This window comes from Pan paniscus, chromosome 7 (assembly GCF_029289425.2).
Source record: "Pan paniscus chromosome 7, NHGRI_mPanPan1-v2.0_pri, whole genome shotgun sequence".
Lineage (NCBI taxonomy): Eukaryota > Metazoa > Chordata > Mammalia > Primates > Hominidae > Pan > Pan paniscus.
Genome location: NC_073256.2, coordinates 84,183,847 through 84,201,974, shown reverse-complemented (window position 1 = coordinate 84,201,974; position 18,128 = coordinate 84,183,847). Strand labels below are relative to the sequence as shown.

The 18,128-nt window shown below is 36.9% G+C and overlaps 1 protein-coding gene across 5 annotated transcripts in view; it reads right to left on the bottom strand.

Moving 5' to 3' along the window:
• Nucleotides 1–18,128, bottom strand: part of C7H8orf34 (chromosome 7 C8orf34 homolog) — a 485,474-nt gene that overhangs the window by 345,695 nt on the left and 121,651 nt on the right. For 3 of the 5 annotated variants that reach the window (XM_034966201.4, XM_034966200.4, XM_003831346.7), the window contains exon 4: nucleotides 3,341–3,469. The exons of the other annotated variants lie outside the window; for them this stretch is intronic. In XM_034966201.4, the coding sequence (XP_034822092.3) occupies nucleotides 3,341–3,469 (129 nt within the window). The remainder of the gene's footprint in view (nucleotides 1–3,340; nucleotides 3,470–18,128) is intronic. 5 annotated transcript variants of the gene reach the window in all.

Genomic DNA, 18,128 nt, shown 5'->3' with positions numbered 1-18,128 from the left:
CACTGTTGGAGTCATTCTAACACGTCTGCCTTTCCAAGAGAGCAATATCATGCAGATTGCCACCGTTTATGATTGACTTTAAGATAAAATGTTACATTGAAAGGTTTGAAAAAAAGCCAGAAAAAGAGCGTGGTACAGTTGTTACTGAAACAGAAATCATGTTTGCAAACTGAAGAGACTATCTAGTCTTTCCTGGTATTATTTGAGTTGTGTGTGTGTGTGTGTGTGTGTGTGTGTGTGTGTGTGTGTTCATTTAAGTCTCTAAAAGCTGACAGTAGATGAGCTGAAATAACTATCATTTTGAGAGATATAAATGATTATTTGCTGTCAATCTCAACTAAAAAAATAATACTTCTAAAACATGTAGGATTTTTTTAGACCGTACAACCAAGATAAAGTGAATTCTCATCAGTGACTACATTAAAATCAGATCACTAAAAACTTTCAGCCTTTTGCATCAATGATTATGCCACTGGAAAGAAAGGTCCACAGTATCAAAACATGGAATATTCCTTATGAAGGTACCTGGAGGAAAATCCCATCCCCTATGTCTTCCTAGTAATTAAAACAATGGGTAATAAAGTTACTATCATAGAAAAAGAGTTAACAAGCTGAAACTATTATAAGAGTCAAATAAAAATGAATTACATCCTGGTTCCAGTTGGAGGAAGTAGGAATGCCATTACATAGCTAAACTCTGGGCAACTAGACTGATAAACAATCATCAGCAAACAGTAAAGCTGCATTTGTATTCATGTGTACTGACCAGGGCAGGCATGTTGATAACTTGGTAGTAAACATGTTGTGCCTAAGACAATTCAATAATAAAGCTCAGATTCAGAAAATCATAGAAACTCAAGTCATTCCAAGAAAGTATAATTTTGCTCAGAAAAATAGTCAAAGAGCAATTCTTCCCTATGTAACCAACCATCCTCTTAACTCACATAAATCCCACCAGAATACCCTAAAACAGTAGAGTCCCTTAAAACCATTAAGTGAAGCCAAAAACAACCTTCTACTATATCTATAGGAGTTGACTATGACACTTCATTCTGGCCTCACTATGGAGTCACATATAGCCTTTCTGGCCCTTATTTTATCCCAAGAGTAATGTCCTATACCTGTATCTCTTCTACTCTGATGACCAAGGTCTGTCTTTATTGTTTTACTAGGCTGGCCTGCAAGTATTAAACATGGCCCCCATTAGCTTCTGATCACTGGACTCAGTTGTGAGGCTCCACCTGTGTTATGATCTGAATGTTGGTGTCCTCCCAAAACTCATAAGCTAAACTCTAATCCGCAATGTGATGGTGTTAGGAGGTGGAGCCTGGGAGGTAATTAGGACATGTGGGCTCCTATCTCATGATTGGGATTACTGCCCTTATAAAAGAGGCCTCTGAGAGCTCCCTTGCCCCTTCCACCATGTGAGGACACAGCTAGGATATACAATCTGTGGAACCAAGAAACAGGTCCTCATCAGATACCAAAGGTGTCAGCACCTGGATTTTAGACCATCCACCCTCCAGAATTATAAGAAACAAATTTCTGTTGTTAATAAGTCACTCAGGCTACAGTATTTTGCTATAGCAGCCCAAACGGGGTAAGACAACCTGGAAGGCCACAGCCAGGTTTTCTTGGTCCACAGCTTGAACTCTGACACTTCTGCTACAAAAGTGGGCAACTACATAATTGAAATGCAGTCAAATCCCTATATTAAAAATTTGGGGGAACACAGCAAATACTATTTTACAAATTAACAACAGTATAACAAGTGAAAGGCAGGTGTCACATTTTAAAGGACAAAAGTTGATTGACCGTGTATTTGAAAGTCTTTACAATGATCAGACACATTCTTCAATCATCCTTCTTTTAGTTCATGTTATTAGGTAAATTGAGAGACTATAAAGAGCCCTGAAGCTCTGCCCCAAATGGTAAGATTCATAAATACGAATATGTGCCTTTGCCATATAGAGAATCAGGCTCTTTTCATAAACATAATATAATCATAAGCCAAAAACTCACTTTACTCTTATTTTCTACAAAAGGAAATTTAACCAAACGTGGAGCTTCCTTGAATCCCATTCAGAGGGTTTTTACTGATGGCAAAGCATAAGATCCTGTGATAAGGTAGCTTAACTTCTGAAAGGGGTTCACTGCACAAAAATATAGAAGGGTCTAATGAAGAGCTGTGAAAAAACTAAAGCTGTACACACACACACACACACACACAAAATACCAAATGTAAATATATATAATTATAATTACATATATAAGCATATATATATATAAACTTCTTTCAAAATATACCAAGACAATGTTTGCCTTTGATAAAAATAATGAAATTAGTAAGATTCTGCAATCTAAAATAAAAATAGAGATCCTAAAATATAATCCACTAGAATTTGCTAGTGTTCTAACTACTTTCCACTGAAAATTCTGTAGTATTCCACGGCAATAAAATAAAATTTTGGTGAGGCCATGGCATTAATGTGCTTCTAAAGGAGCCCAATTTTTAAAATTGAAAAAAACTTAAGGGAACCAAAAAAATGTAGGAATACTTTTAACTCACTACTAAAACCATATAGTGTATACATATGGCTGCATATATAAATGAATTTATTAAATCAAAATAATCATTTTATTGCCTACTCTTACAACAATAGCAGTTATTTAAAAGGTTTTACTTGAAATGTATCATTTTTAAACCTTCACACCTAGCAGAGGAAGGCGGCATAATCATGTCTTTCTGCTTTGGAGATGAGCGGACCAAGGCACATGGAGGGTAAATGATTTATCTGATTTATTATGAATTATGTCATAGATGGCAGAGAAAAACCATAACCTAGGCCCTCAGATTACAGAGATGTTGCTTTCATTAAAAAAAATAATCACTAGGCATTGTGCTAGGCTCTGAAAAGATTCTAAGAAGAATTTGGTCCAGTTACCATCCTTAAGAAGTTTAGAGACATCAAAAACTCACAGAGGCAATGGGTATGTTTATTAATTAGAAAGATGCAAAACAGTATGTTTCCAAAGAAAAGAATGAAGAAGCTACTATTAGGCGCATATTTAAACTGGATAACAGAAACCATGTACAAGTGTTGGAGCCAAACAGCTATGAGGGGTTCTACAGCTCTTTCTACTCCATGTGATCAGTCTACCCAAGAATCTGTATAATATGCAAAATCAAGTTGCTTTCCAATCTCATGCCCTTAGAACTACTCAGCCTCTTGCAGAATTAGAATGAGGAAGTTAGAAATGGGTTCTTGGCACAAGTAATGAATGCTTCGGCTTTAATATTGTTTAGGAGTTTCAATTATAATCAAGTAAATGAACTTACTTCGAGAGAGATTCTCAAGGGCTTTCCCCAGCTTCTTGCTCTCCTGAAGGATGTGATTCAATTCATCAAAATCACGGCTTTGTGGTTTAGTCCTCCAGTTCCACTTTGGATGCTCTACTGACCTTGGCACTATGTTTAAAAAAAATGGTAATTTCATAAGCATGCTACATAATGACACAAACTGACTATTCATCATCACGTGAAAGATTGTACCAAGATCAACGTATAGAATAAAAAGTGTTTATCTTGAAGATGGTTTTCTTGTGAGAAAAAAGAGGGGAAGATATGAAGCCAGGCTTAAAGAAAATATTTTAACTGAAAAAGTAAAGGGAAGTGTGGTGGAGTTTATAGAAAGAAGAAAATTCAGGTATTAACTTAAAACTAATCATTTCTATAACACAGGGAAAAACACACAGGCAAAGTGTATTTTGTATTATGTCATCAGCCTAAAAAAAGCACTAACTCCCTCAACAGCAACTGGTAATTATTAAGTAAATATTTTTAGGACATTCATAGAAGGCTAAATATATGTATTTATCTTCATGTCCTCCTCAAATTCCCACTAAAATTACATTACAGTGAAGGGATTTTTTTCCTCAAAGAATTAGTTGAACAAGTGTAGAAGACATTATTAGGCAAGAAATAGCAATATATTTTGAGAGAAGATGCAAAATGGATGGATGAGTGGTAACTGGATTTTGCAAGGCAAAGAAAACTGAAACCTAAGTCTCTGAACAGAGGAATGCCAAGAAAATCAACATGTCACACTATTTAAATATTAAAGCTTCAATCCAGGAGAACAATGTCAAAGTAATAATAATATAAGAACTTAATTGCTTTTCAGATTTAAAGGGCCCATTAAATGTCTGGCACAGGTCGAGGCATATTTTTTTAAAAAAATGGTTTAATAGTGGCAATAAAGAAAACATTGTAAAACTTTTCAGGGGCAAAAATAGCAAATCAAATTGACACCAGACTTCTCAAAGGCAACACTTGGCCTAAGAAGACAAGAAGCAATTCCTTCTAAATTCCAACTATAGAGTACTTCTTAGAACTGTATACCCAACTAGGGAACAAATTAGGATACTTTGAAGGACTGAAAAATTTATCTTGCAAAAGTATTGTTTTTCAGAAAGCTCCTACTGGAGGTGCTCTACCAAAATGAACAAGTAAATCAAAAAATGGCAAGACTTGGATTTCAGGAAACAGGTGACCTCCCATTCTCCCAATATGGAAAAGGAACAGGGAATTCTCAGGAAGATAGTGAAAGACAGTCTCAAAAGGCAGTTGAGAAAAAGTCTAGAAACCAATGAGTCAAGCAGGGAGCCAGAGGACAGAGGGCTACAGAAGAAAAGTCTCTAAAAATTTTTAAAATAAAGGATAACTATAAAATAGAAGTTAAGTTTACTTGTCTCTGATCATATTGAGAAGGTTTAATTCTTTGGGCAGGGTTTGGCAAAGCATTAGTGATGGGTACATAGTAAACAAAGCAAACAGAAAAGCAAGAGAACTGTCAATTCTAGAATAGTTGGACATCTTATGGCTCAACCGTGAACAATATTAATTAGTCATAATAATACCAATGTAGAGTACATATTTAATCAACATTTGAAATAACTGCATTACTATAGGGCCAGGATGAGATGGGGGTTAGAGTTTGGAGCACAAGGTATGAAGGATGTCAAGAGATAATGCCTCAAATTTAAAAAGGAAGAGAACCTTATGTTTGATTGTGTAGATTTAGGAACCAGAAGCAACATCTAAAAGAGGTGAAAGTGATTGCAGGTTAGGAGCCGAGTTGGGTAGAAATCTCATAGTACTACTTAAACTTTTTAAAACCATGTACCATTATGTTTTGATAAAAATAAAATAAATTTTAAAAATATTTATATGGTAAGGACATAGGAAATAGTCTCCAACTAATGAAATAAGTCATTCTGTCACCTTTTAAAAAAGTAATCTGGCAATATCTATTATGATGAAAAATGCACCGACCCTGTGACTCAGCAATCTTATGTCTGGTAAAGTCATCATAAAGAAATGAAAGCATCTATATATATATATATATGTACAAGGTTGTTTATTTTCACAGAAAGTGTAAGACTTTGTTTATTTTAGCAAATATTTCATGGCCGCAAAACCCTGTTAGTAATCTAAATGTCCTTCAACAAAGGAATGGCTGAATAAATTATCTCCCATTCACATTGTATACAATTATTTAAAAGGGCAAGTTAAATCTAAGTATATTACCATAAAGATACTTCCATGGTACATTTTATTTTTATTTTTATTTCTACAAATATATAAGGTATACATGAAATTTTGTTACATGTGTATAACACATAGTGATCAAGTCACTGTATGGCTTGTGAACAATGTTAATTAATTAATCATAATAATATCAACATAGAGAACATATTTAATCAACACTTAGGGTGTGCATCTACCGAGTACAGTACACTCGTGTTAACTATAGTCACCTTACTCTTCTATAAAACATTGAGTTTATTCCTTCTATCTTACCGTGTGCTTATGCTACCCTTTAGCCCACTTCTCTCATTTTCCCCCATGCCCCAATCACCCTTCCCAGTCACTGTTATCTATCTTTCAATCCCTTACCTCCATGTGATTAGTTTTATTGGCTCCCACATATAAGTGAGGGCATGCAATATTAGACTTTTTGTGCCTGGCTTATTTCACTTAAGATAATAACCTCCAGTTTCACCGTGTTGCTGAGAATGACATGATTTCATTGTTTTTTTTTTTTTAATGACCAAATAGTATTTCATTGTGTATACGCACCAAATTTTCTTTTTTTATTAGAATTTCTTATTTTATTTTATTTTATTATACTTTAAGTTTTAGGGTACATGTGCACAATGTGCAGGTTAGTTACATATGTATACATGTGCCATGTTGGTGTGCTGCACCCAATAACTCGTCATTTAGCATTAGGTATATCTCCTAATGCTATCCCTCCCCCCTGCCCCCACCCCACAACAGGCCCCAGAGTGTGATGTTCCCCTTCCTGTGTCCATGTGTTCTCATTGTTCAATTCCCACCTATGAGTGAGAACATGCGGTGTTTGGTTTTTTGTCCTTGCGATAGTTTACTGAGAATGATGATTTCCAATTTCATCCATGTCCCTACAAAGGACATGAACTCATCATTTTTTATGGCTGCATAGTATTCCATGGTGTATATGTGCCACATTTTCTTAAACCAGTCTATCATTGTTGGACATTTGGGTTGGTTCCAAATCTTTGCTATTGTGAATAGTGCTGCAATAAACATACGTGTGCATGTGTCTTTATAGCAGCATGATTTATAGTCCTTTGGGTATATACCCAGTAATGGAATGGCTGGGTCAAATGATATTTCTAGTTCTAGATCCCTGAGGAATCGCCACACTGACTTCCACAATGGTTGAACTAGTTTACAGTCCCACCAACAGTGTAAAAGTGTCCCTATTTCTCCACATCCTCTCCAGCACCTGTTGTTTCCTGACTTTTTAATGATTGCCATTCTAACTGGTGTGAGATGGTATCTCATTGTAGTTTTGATTTGCATTTCTCTGATGGCCAGTGACGGTGAGCATTTTTTCATGTGTTTTTTGGCTGCATAAATGTCTTCTTTTGAGACGTGTCGGTTCATGTCCTTTGCCCACTTTTTGATGGAGTTGTTTGTTTTTTTCTTGTAAATTTGTTTGAGTTCATTGTAGATTCTGGATATTAGCCCTTTGTCAGATGAGTAGGTTGCGAAAATTTTCTCCCATTTTGTAGGTTGCCTGTTCACTCTGATGGTAGTTTCTTTTGCTGTGCAGAAGCTCTTTAGTTTAATTAGATCCCATTTGTCAATTTTGGCTTTTGTTGCCGTTGCTTTTGGTGTTTTAGACATGAAGTCCTTGCACATGCCTATGTCCTGAATGGTATTGCCCAGGTTTTCTTCTAGGGTTTTTATGGTTTTAGGTCTAACGTTTAAGTCTTTAATCCATCTTGAATTGATTTTTGTATAAGGTGTAAGGAAGGGATCAAGTTTCAGCTTTCTACATATGGCTAGCCAGTTTTCCCAGCACCATTTATTAAATAGGGAATCCTTTCCCCATTGCTTGATTTTGTCAGGTTTGTCAAAGATCAGATAGTTGTAGATATGCAGTGTTATTTCTGAGGGCTCTGTTCTGTTCCATTGATCTATATCTCTGTTTTGGTACCAGTACCATGCTGTTTTGGTTACTGTAGCCTTGTAGTATAGTTTGAAGTCAGGTAGCGTGATGCCTCCAGCTTTGTTCTTTTGGCTTAGGATGGACTTGGCGATGTGGGCTCTTTTTTGGTTCCATATGAACTTTAAAGTAGTTTTTTCCAATTCTGTGAAGAAAGTCATTGGTAGCTTGATGGGGATGGCATTGAATCTATAAATTACCTTGGGCAGTATGGCCATTTTCACGATCTTGATTCTTCCTACCCATGAGCATGGAATGTTCTTCCATTTGTTTGTATCCTCTTTTATTTCCTTGAGCAGTGGTTTGTAGTTCTCCTTGAAGAGGTCCTTCACATCCCTTGTAAGTTGGATTCCTAGGTATTTTATTCTCTTTGAAGCAAATATTCTCTTTGAATGGGAGTTCACTCATGATTTGGCTCTCGGTTTGTCTGTTATTGGTGTATAAGAATGCTTGTGATTTTTGTACATTGATTTTGTATCCTGAGACTTTGCTGAAGTTGCTTATCAGCTTAAGGAGATTTTGGGCTGAGACAATGGGGTTTTCTAGATATACAATCATGTCATCTGCAAACGGGGACAATTTGACTTCCTCTTTTCCTAATTGAATACCCTTTATTTCCTTCTCCTGCCTAATTGCCCTGGCCAGAACTTCCAACACTATGTTGAATAGGAGTAGTGAAAGAGGGCATCCCTGTCTTGTGCCAGTTTTCAAAGGGAATGCTTCCAGTTTTTGCCCATTCAGTATGATATCGGATGTGGGTTTGTCATAAATAGCTCTTATTATTTTGAGATACGTCCCATCAATACCTAATTTGTTGAAAGCTTTTAGCATGAAGCATTGTTGAATTTTTTCAAAGGCCTTTTCTGCATCTATTGAGATAATCATGTGGTTTTTGTCTTTGATTCTGTTTATATGCTGGATTACATTTATTGATTTGTGTATATTGAACCAGCCTTGCATCCCAGGGATGAAGCCCAGTTGATCATGGTGGATAAGCTTTTTGATATGCTGCTGGATTCAGTTTGCCAGTATTTTATTGAGGATTTTTGCATCAATGTTCATCAAGGATATTGGTCTAAAATTCTCTTTTTTGGTTTTGTCTCTGCCCGGCTTTGGTATCAGGATGATGCTGGCCTCATAAAATCAGTTAAGGAGGATTCCCTCTTTTTCTGTTGATTGGAATAGTTTCAGAAGGAATGGTACCAGTTACTCCTTGTACCTCTGGTAGAATTCGGCTGTGAATCCATCTGGTCCTGGACTCTTTTTGGTTGGTAAGCTATTGATTATTGCCACAATTTCAGAGCCTGTTATTGGTCTATTCAGAGATTCAACTTCTTCCTGGTTTAGTCTTGGGAGGGTGTATGTGTCAAGGAATTTATCCATTTCTTCTAGATTTTCTAGTTTATTTGCGTAGAGGTGTTTGTAGCATTCTCTGATGGTAGTTTGCATTTCTGTGGGATCGGTGGTGATATCCCCTTTATCATTTTTTATTGTGTCTATTTGATTCTTCTCTCTTTTTTTCTTTATTAGTCTTGCTAGCGGTCTATCAGTTTTGTTGATCCTTTCAAAAAACCAGCTCCTGGATTCATTAATTTTTTGAAGGGTTTTCTGTGTCTCTATTTCGTTCAGTTCTGCTCTGATTTTAGTTATTTCTTGCCTTCTGTTAGCTTTTGAATGTGTTTGCTCTTGCTTTTCTAGTTCTTTTAATTGTGATGTTAGGGTGTCAATTTTGGATCTTTCCTGCTTTCTTTTGTGGGCATTTAGTGCTATAAATTTCCCTCTACACACTGCTTTGAATGTGTCCCAGAGATTCTGGTATGTTGTGTCTTTGTTCTCATTGGTTTCAAAGAACAGCTTTATTTCTGCCTTCATTTTGTTATGTACCCAGTAGTCATTCAGGAGCAGGTTGTTCAGTTTCCATGTAGTTGAGTGGTTTTGAGTGAGTTTCTTAATCCTGAGTTCTAGTTTGATTGCACTGTGGTCTGAGAGACAGTTTGTTATAATTTCTGATCTTTTACATTTGCTGAGGAGAGCTTTACTTCCAACTATGTGGTCAATTTTGGAATAGGTGTGGTGTGGTGCTGAAAAAATGTATATTCTGTTGATCTGGGGTGGAGAGTTCTGTAGATGTCTATTAGGTCCGCTTGGTGCAGAGCTGAGTTCAATTCCTGGGTATCCTTGTTAACTTTCTGTCTCATTGATCTGTCTAATGTTGACAGTGGGGTATTACATTCTCCCATTATTATTGTGTGGGAGTCTAAGTCCCTTTGTAGGTCATTCAGGACTTGCTTTATGAATCTGGGTGTTCCTGTATTGGGTGCATATATATTTAGGATAGTGAGCTCTTCTTGTTGAATTGATCCCTTTACCATTATGTAATGGCCTTCTTTGTCTCTTTTGATCTTTGTTGGTTTAAAGTCTGTTTTATCAGAGACCAGGATTGCAACCCCTGCCTTTTTTTGTTTTCCATTTGCTTGGTAGATCTTCCTCCATCCTTTTATTTTGAGCCTATTTGTGTCTCTGCACGTGAGATGGGTTTCCTGAATACAGCACACTGATGGGTCTTGACTCTTTATCCAATTTGCTAGTCTGTGTCTTTTAATTGGAGCATTTAGTCCATTTACATTTAAAGGTAATATTGTTATGTGTGAATTTGATCCTGTCATTATGATATTAGCTGTTATTTTGCTCGTTAGTTGATGCAGTTTCTTCCTAGCCTCGCTGGTCTTTACAATTTGGCATGATTTTGCAGTGGCTGGTACTGGTTGTTCCTTTCCATGTTTAGTGTTTCCTTCAGGAGCTCTTGTAGGGCAGGCCTGGTGGTGACAAAATCTTTCAGCATTTGCTTGTCTGTAAAGGATTTTATTTCTCCTTCACTTATGAAGCTTAGTTTGGCTGGATAGGAAATTCTGGGTTGAAAATTCTTTTCTTTAAGAATGTTGAATATTGGCCCCCACTCTCTTCTGGCTTGTAGAGTTTCTGCGGAGAGATCCGCTCTTAGTCTGATGGGCTTCCCTTTGAGCGTAACCCGACCTTTCTCTCTGGCTGCCCTTAACATTTTTTCCTTCATTTCAACTTTGGTGAATCTGACAATTATATGTCTTGGAGTTGCTCTTCTCGAGGAATATCTTTGTGGCGTTCTCAGTATTTCCTGAATCTGAATGTTGGCCTGCCTTGCTAGATTGGGGAAGTTCTCCTGGATAATATCCTGCAGAGTGTTTTCCAAGCTGGTTCCATTCTCCCTGTCACTTTCAGGTACACCAGTCAGACGTAGATTTGGTCTTTTCACACAGTCCCATATTTCCTGGAGGCTTTGTTCATTTCTTTTTATTCGTTTTTCTCTAAACTTCCCTTCTCACTTCATTTCATTCATTTCATCTTCCATCACTGACACGCTTTCTTCCAGTTGATCGCATTGGCTCCTGAGGCTTCTGCATTCTTCACGTAGTTCTCCAGCCTTGGCTTTCAGCTCCATCAGCTCCTTTAAGCACTTCTCTGTATTGGTTATTCTAGTTATACATTTGTCTAAATTTTTTCAGAGTTTTTAAGTTCTTTGCCTTTGGTTTGAATTTCTTCCTGTAGCTCGGAGTAGTTTGATCATCTGAAGCCTTCTTCTCAAAACTCGTCATGTCATTCTCTGTCCAGCTTTGTTCCATTGCTGGTGAGGAACTGTGTTCCTTTGGAGGAGGAGAGGCAGTCTGCTTTTTAGAGTTTCCAGTTTTTCTGCTCTGTTTTTTCCCCATCTTTGTGGTTTTATCTACTTTTGGTCTTTGATGATGGTGATGTACAGATGGGTTTTTGGTGTGGATGTCCTTTCTGTTTGTTAGTTTTCCTTCTAACAGACAGGACCCTCAGCTGCAGGTCTGTTGGAGTTTGCTAGAGGTCCACTCCAGACCCTGTTTGCCTGGGTATCAGCAGTCGTGGCTGTAGAACAGCGGATTTTCATGAACTGCAAATGCTGCTGTCTGATCGTTCCTCTGGAAGTTTTGTCTCAGAGGGGTACCTGGCCGTGTAAGGTGTCAGTCTGCCGCTACTGGGGGGTGCCTCCCAGTTAGGCTGCTCAGGGGTCAGGGGTCAGGGACCCACTTGAGGAGGCAGTCTGCCCATTCTCTGATCTCCAGCTGCGTGCTGGGAGAACCACTGCTCTCTTCAAAGCTGTCAGACAGGGATATTTAAGTCTGCAGAGGTTACTGCTGTCTTTTTGTTTGTCTGTGCCCTGCCCCCAGAGTTGGAGCCTACAGAGGCAGGCAGGCCTCCTTGAGCTGTGGTGGGCTCCAACCAGTTCGAGCTTCCTGGCTGTTTTGTTTACCTAAGCAAGCCTGGGCAATGGTGGGCGCCCCTCCCCCAGCCTCGCTGCCACCTTGCAGTTTGATCTCAGACTGCTGTGCTAGCAATCAGCGAGACTCCGTGGGTGTAGGACCCTCCGCGCCATGTGCGGGATATAATCTCCTGGTGCACCGTTTTTTAAGCCTGTCGGAAAAGCACAGTATTAGGGTGGGAGTGACCCGATTTTCCAGGTGCCGTCTGTCACCCCTTTCTTTGACTAGGAAAGGGAACTCCCTGACCCCTTGTGCTTCCTGAGTGAGGCAATGCCTTGCCCTGCTTCGGCTCGCGCATAGTGCGCTGCAGCCACTGTCCTGTGCCCACTGTCTGATACTCCCTAGTGAGGTGAACCCGGTACCTCTGATGGAAACGCAGAAATCACCCGTCTTCTGCGTCACTCACACTGGGAGCTGTAGACCGGAGCTGTTCCTATTCGGCCATCTTGGCTCTCACCCTGCACCAAATTTTTATTATCCATTTATCTGCTGATGGACACTTAGGTTGATTCCACATCTTTTCTATTGTGAATAGTGCTGCAATAGAAATGTGAATGCAGGTATCTTTTGGATATATTGTTTGCTTTTCTTCGGGTAGATACCCAGTAGTGGGATTGCTGGATTGAATAGTGGTTCTATTTTAAGTTTTTTGAGAAATCTCCATACTGTTCTCCATAGTTGCTGTACTAGTTTACCTTCCTACTAACAGTGTATAAGAGTTCCCTTTTCAGCCGGGCACGGTGGCTCACGTTTGTAATCCCAACACTTTGGGAGGCCAAGGAGGGTGGATCACGAGGTCAGGAGCTCGAGACCAGCCTGGCCAACATGGAGAAACCCCGTCTCTACTAAAAAAAATACAAAAATTAGCTGGACGTGGTGGCATGCACCTGTAGTCCCAGCTACTCGGGAGGCTGAGGCAGGAGAATCACTTGAACCTGGGAGACGGAGGTTGCAGTGAACTGAGACCATGCCACTGCACTCCAGCCTGGGTGACAGAGTGAGAATCCATCTCAGAAAAAAAAGAAAAAAAGAAAATAAAAGAGTTCCCTGAGTTCCCTTTTCTCTGCATCCTTGCTAACATCTATTATTTTTCTTTTTAATGATAGCCAGACAATGCATTTAAAAATAATAAAAACACATTGCTTAAGAATAGGTACAGTTTAAGGTCACTTTTATACAGCAAACCAACCCATCCATATCATATCTGCTAATGTGTACAAAGGAAAGAATATACAAAGACACAAACTATTTCTAGGGGAGTAGAATTTGATGGGAGACAAGTGAAGGAGACTATTTCTCTTTCTACAGGTCTGTATATTTTACATTGTCAAAATAAATAAATATTACTTCTGTGATTTAAATAAATCTAGAAATTAAAAAATGAATGCAGCTGCCTCATCTGAGTTTCTTGGTTTAAGGGAACCTGGGACAGGGATATCAGCTAAAATTACTAACATGCCAGCGTGCTAGCAGCAGAGAGTAGACACAGTAACCGTGATCAATCCAGAAAACACTTCGAGGCCCATGACTGCTACCTCACAGACCATTCCCCAGGGGAAGCCTATGGAGGAACCTAGGTTTAAGAGAGAGAAGTTCAGATGAGGGAGTGGAAAAAACAATATTTGTATCAGATTCTTCAAAACTTTGGCACTTTTGTTAACCCTCTTTGAATAATTTCTTTAATCTGCAATCTGTATCACTACATTATCTGATTTTCTGCTAATCACTATATGTTATCAAGGTCTCTCTTTATATTTTCTTTTAAATTTACAAAATAAGAACTCAGGGTTTTTTTGTTTTTTAATTCTAGTCAATATCCCTGGATATCTACCAGACACAGCCCAGGTTCCCATCATCCCAGCTGAGCCCAGCATCTGCAGACCTACCCACTGAATGCACCACATGGGCACGTCAGGTGAGGCCAGCAGAAGAACTGGCCAGTCTACATACAGAATCATGAGAAACCACAAATTGTTGCTGTTTTCAGCCACTGAGTTTTGGGAAAATTATATGCTGCACAATAGAGAACTAATTAATATCATACCCAAGAACATTTCCTTGGCGACTTTTGAGAGGAACTGAGACCAATTTCTTTTGATGTTTTTGTAGCTTCTGACAATTTGATACATGTAATAAATCTTGCCTAACTTATCATGGGAATCAAACTAGGATAACCAAAGCCATGGTATAATCAGGATCTAATCACCCATGCTGGGTGATTTCAAAAGCTGTTTTTATAAGTAATGGAAATAAATTTGGGAAGTCATTTGTCTGGTATACCGTCTTTGGATGAGAATGTCTCTAAAATTTTCTGACAGATTGAAAACATTATTTAAGTCATACTATACTACAAAGTAAAGGGTTAACATTTAAAAATGTTTTAAAAAATATCCACAGGGAAAATGAAAAATAGAAGAACAGTGTCAGCTACCTAATAAAACCTATAGAAGAAGATGACAGAATCTGAGATTAGGAAGAGTCTTTGGGGTCACTGACGCAGAGCTCACTCTAGTGCAGGTGCAAGGTACCCACAGCACCTTGCAAATAGCTTTTCCTCAGTCTTCGCTGAGGACACTATGTTACAAAGCAGCCTATTGTATATTAAGGAGTGTTAATTTTTGAGCAATTCTTTATTATAGTCATCAAATTCTAATTCAATATGACCTCCACCAATCGTTTTTATGAGTTTAAAATAAATTTACTGTTTCCTCCACATAACATTTGAGATACTGCCTATATATTTCTTTTGAACCAAAATAACTTTCAACCCTGTTTTCTAAAATTTAATAAATGCTAATGTTCTTATCTGAAAGTTCTCCCCAAGTACTCTACTTTCATTTTAAATATGCCAGGAAATATCCCCAGTACTACAGTTATAATATACTGAAAACTGATTATAATGAGATAATTACTTCATGTCTTCTGCCTTCTGTATTTCCATATCATGATTTTTCAGCTATTGTTCTTCTGTCTTCATTTTTTATATTTATGTAGTTTATACTTTCTATACATATATGTACATATATACTCTTTTTTCCTAAAATTATAATGACAGTCTATAAATATGCAGCTATTTATCTTTATATATTCTGTGTTAAATGCATCATTTAAAAAAATACCCTGAGAAAGCCTCCCTTAAATGCAGGAGCATAAACAAAACAACTGAGAGTTGATATCAATTTTTGGTTTTAACCTAAACCAACATATTTACCTCAATTTTCTCATCTGGATTATAAATTTGAAATGGTTATAAAGGATCAGCATTCACTATCATGCACAGAATATTGATAGACAATGTCTTTCTTGTCATTTCTGCCAAAATTCTTCTCATGATCTGCAACCATTCCATACAATAGGTAACCAGTGGAAATAGTTAATATTACAAGGCAAAACCTTCATCAAATCATACTTATCTATGACACATAACTATTGAAGATTGATACTATAACGCTACCTTGCAGATCTTTGTCCCTATGCCAGCTTGCATTGTATAAGTGCTATTTTTTGGTTATTTGAAAATGCCAAAACATTACAAGGCAAAACCTTCATCAAAACCTACTTATCTTATCTATGACACATAACTATTGAAGATTGATACTATAATGTTACCTTGCAGATCTTTGTCCCTATGTCAGTTTGAATTGTATAAGTGCTATTTTTTGGTTTGTATAAGTGCATTTGAAAATGCACAATTTCTAAACTAATATTACATAAGGGCTAGAATACATTTTAGTAAAAATCCATCTTTACATTATCCTCATTTATTCATTTATTCATTCAATCTTTTATGCACTCATTCACATAGCATAAATTATGTGTTTGTCACTGTTCTATATAAATGGGGATTAAGGTAACAAAACACTCTGCACTGAAGATATTACATTCTACCAAGCTCACGATCTTTTGAATGGGCTAAGAAGTTGCTTTTTTCTTCAGAAAGTTCTTCTGATTAATATATAGTCGCTATTTTAAGTAAATTTTAGACAGAAATTTTTTTTTTTTTTCAGACAGAGTGTCGCTCTGTCACCCAGGCTGGAGTGCAGTGGTGCGGTCTCAGCTCACTGCAAGTTCTGCCTCCCGGGTTCAAGTGATTCTCCTGCCTCAGCCTCCCGAGTAGGTGGGACTACAGGCACCCACCACCACGCCCTGCTAATTTTTTTTTTTTTTTGGATTTTTAGTAGAGGCTGTGTTTCACTGTGTTAGCCAGGATGGTCTCAATCTCCTGACCTCATGATCCACCTGCCTCCACCTCCCAAAGTGCTGGAATTACAGGCGTGAGCCACCACGCCTGGCTAGACAGAAATTTTTTTTTAATGAATTGATAACTGTTTTTCTCTACCCACAGAAGTTAATTACTATTAAAATATTTATGTCTTTTTCCTTTTTTCTTTAAAACATATGAACAATACTCAGAAAATTTTTTGGTTTTATTCTATAAATATTTATTCCAGGCAATATTTTAGTTAAGAAAATATCCTTCTATTCCTAAAGAGTTTTAACCTCATTATATTTACAATAAGAAATAGATGTAAATTTGTATCGAATAGCATTCAGTTATTGATTGAGTCCATAGTTTTTTTACTTGATCAACATGTATAATGTGCTGACATATAATGCTAATACTAAAAGAACAGAAGAGAAAGAATAATAAAGGAATAATGATCAAAAGATATTCCATGCAAATATTAATGAAAAGAGAGCTGGGTGGCTGCCCTAATATCAAACAAAATAGATTTTAGGACAAAAATCATTATAGGAGGCAAAGAAGGGCATTATATAGTGATAAAAAGGATAATCTATCAAGAAGATATAATAATTATAAACATATAAACACCTAGCTGCAGAGCCTTAAAATATAGGAAGGAAATATTAACATAATTTAAGGAGTTAGAGGGCCCTATAATAATAGTAGTGGACTTTAAAATCCCCACTTTCGATAATGGAGCAAATAGAAGGAAGACCAACAAGGACATGAAGGACTTGAACAACACTGTAAACCAGTAAGACCTAACAGATGTACACAGAACATTCCACTTAACAAGAATACACATTCTTCTCAAGTGTGCATGGAACATTCTCTAGGAGAGATCTTATGTTAGGCAACAAAATAATCTCAAAAATTTTAAAGGATTGAAATCATACCAAGTATCTTCTCTGACAACAAAAGAATAAAACTAGAAGTCAAAGGAAAAAGAAAAAAGGGAAATTCACAAATATGAGAAAATTAAACAATATACTCATTTATAATGAATGAGACAAAGAAGAAATCACAAGATAAATTAGAAAATACTTTGTGACAAAAAAAAATATGAAAACAACATACCGAACCTTACAGTATGCAGTGGAAGCAGTGCTCAGATAGAAATTTATAGCAGTAAATGTCCCCATTAATAAAGAAGAAAGATGTCAAATCAATAATCTAACTTTACACCTTAAGGAAGTAGAAAAAGAAGAGCGTAATAAACCCGAGCTACCAAAAGGATGAAAACAGTAAAGGTTAAAGCAGAGATCAATGAAATAGAATATAGAAAAACAATAGAGAAAATCAACAAAACCAAAAGTTGGTTCTTTAGAAAGATGAAAAAGTTAACAAAACTTTAGCTAGATTGATTGAAAAAGAAAACTCAAATTATTAAAATTAGAAATAAAAGTGAGACATTACTACAAACTTTAAGAAAATTAAAAAGTATTATAAGAGAATACTATAAACAATTGTATGCCAACAAACTGGATGACTTAGAAAATTTCTATAAACATGCAAACTACCAATACTGACTCAAGAGGAAATAGAATATCAGAATAGACTTATAACAGGTAAAGACTTTGACTCAGTAATAAAGAAATCTCCCAACAAGGACAAGGCCAGGATAAAGTGGCTTCCCTGGTAAATTCAACGCAGCATTTAAAGAAGAATTAACACCAAGTTTTATCAATTCTTCCAAAAAAAACTGAAGAACAGGGAACACATTCTGATTTATTCTAAGAGGCCAGCATTGCCCCAGTACCAAAGATAAAGACATTACTAGAAAAGAAGATTACAGACCAATATCTTTTATGAATGTAGATGTAAAATCCTCAATAAAAGACTAACAAACTAAATCCAGCAGCATATTAAAAGGATTATACATCACGACCAAGTATTTATCCTAGGAATTCAAGGGTTACTTAAGAAAATTATAAAATGTAACACATCATATTAATGGAATGATAAGAAAAACTGCATGATTATCTCAATTGATTGAGAAAAAGC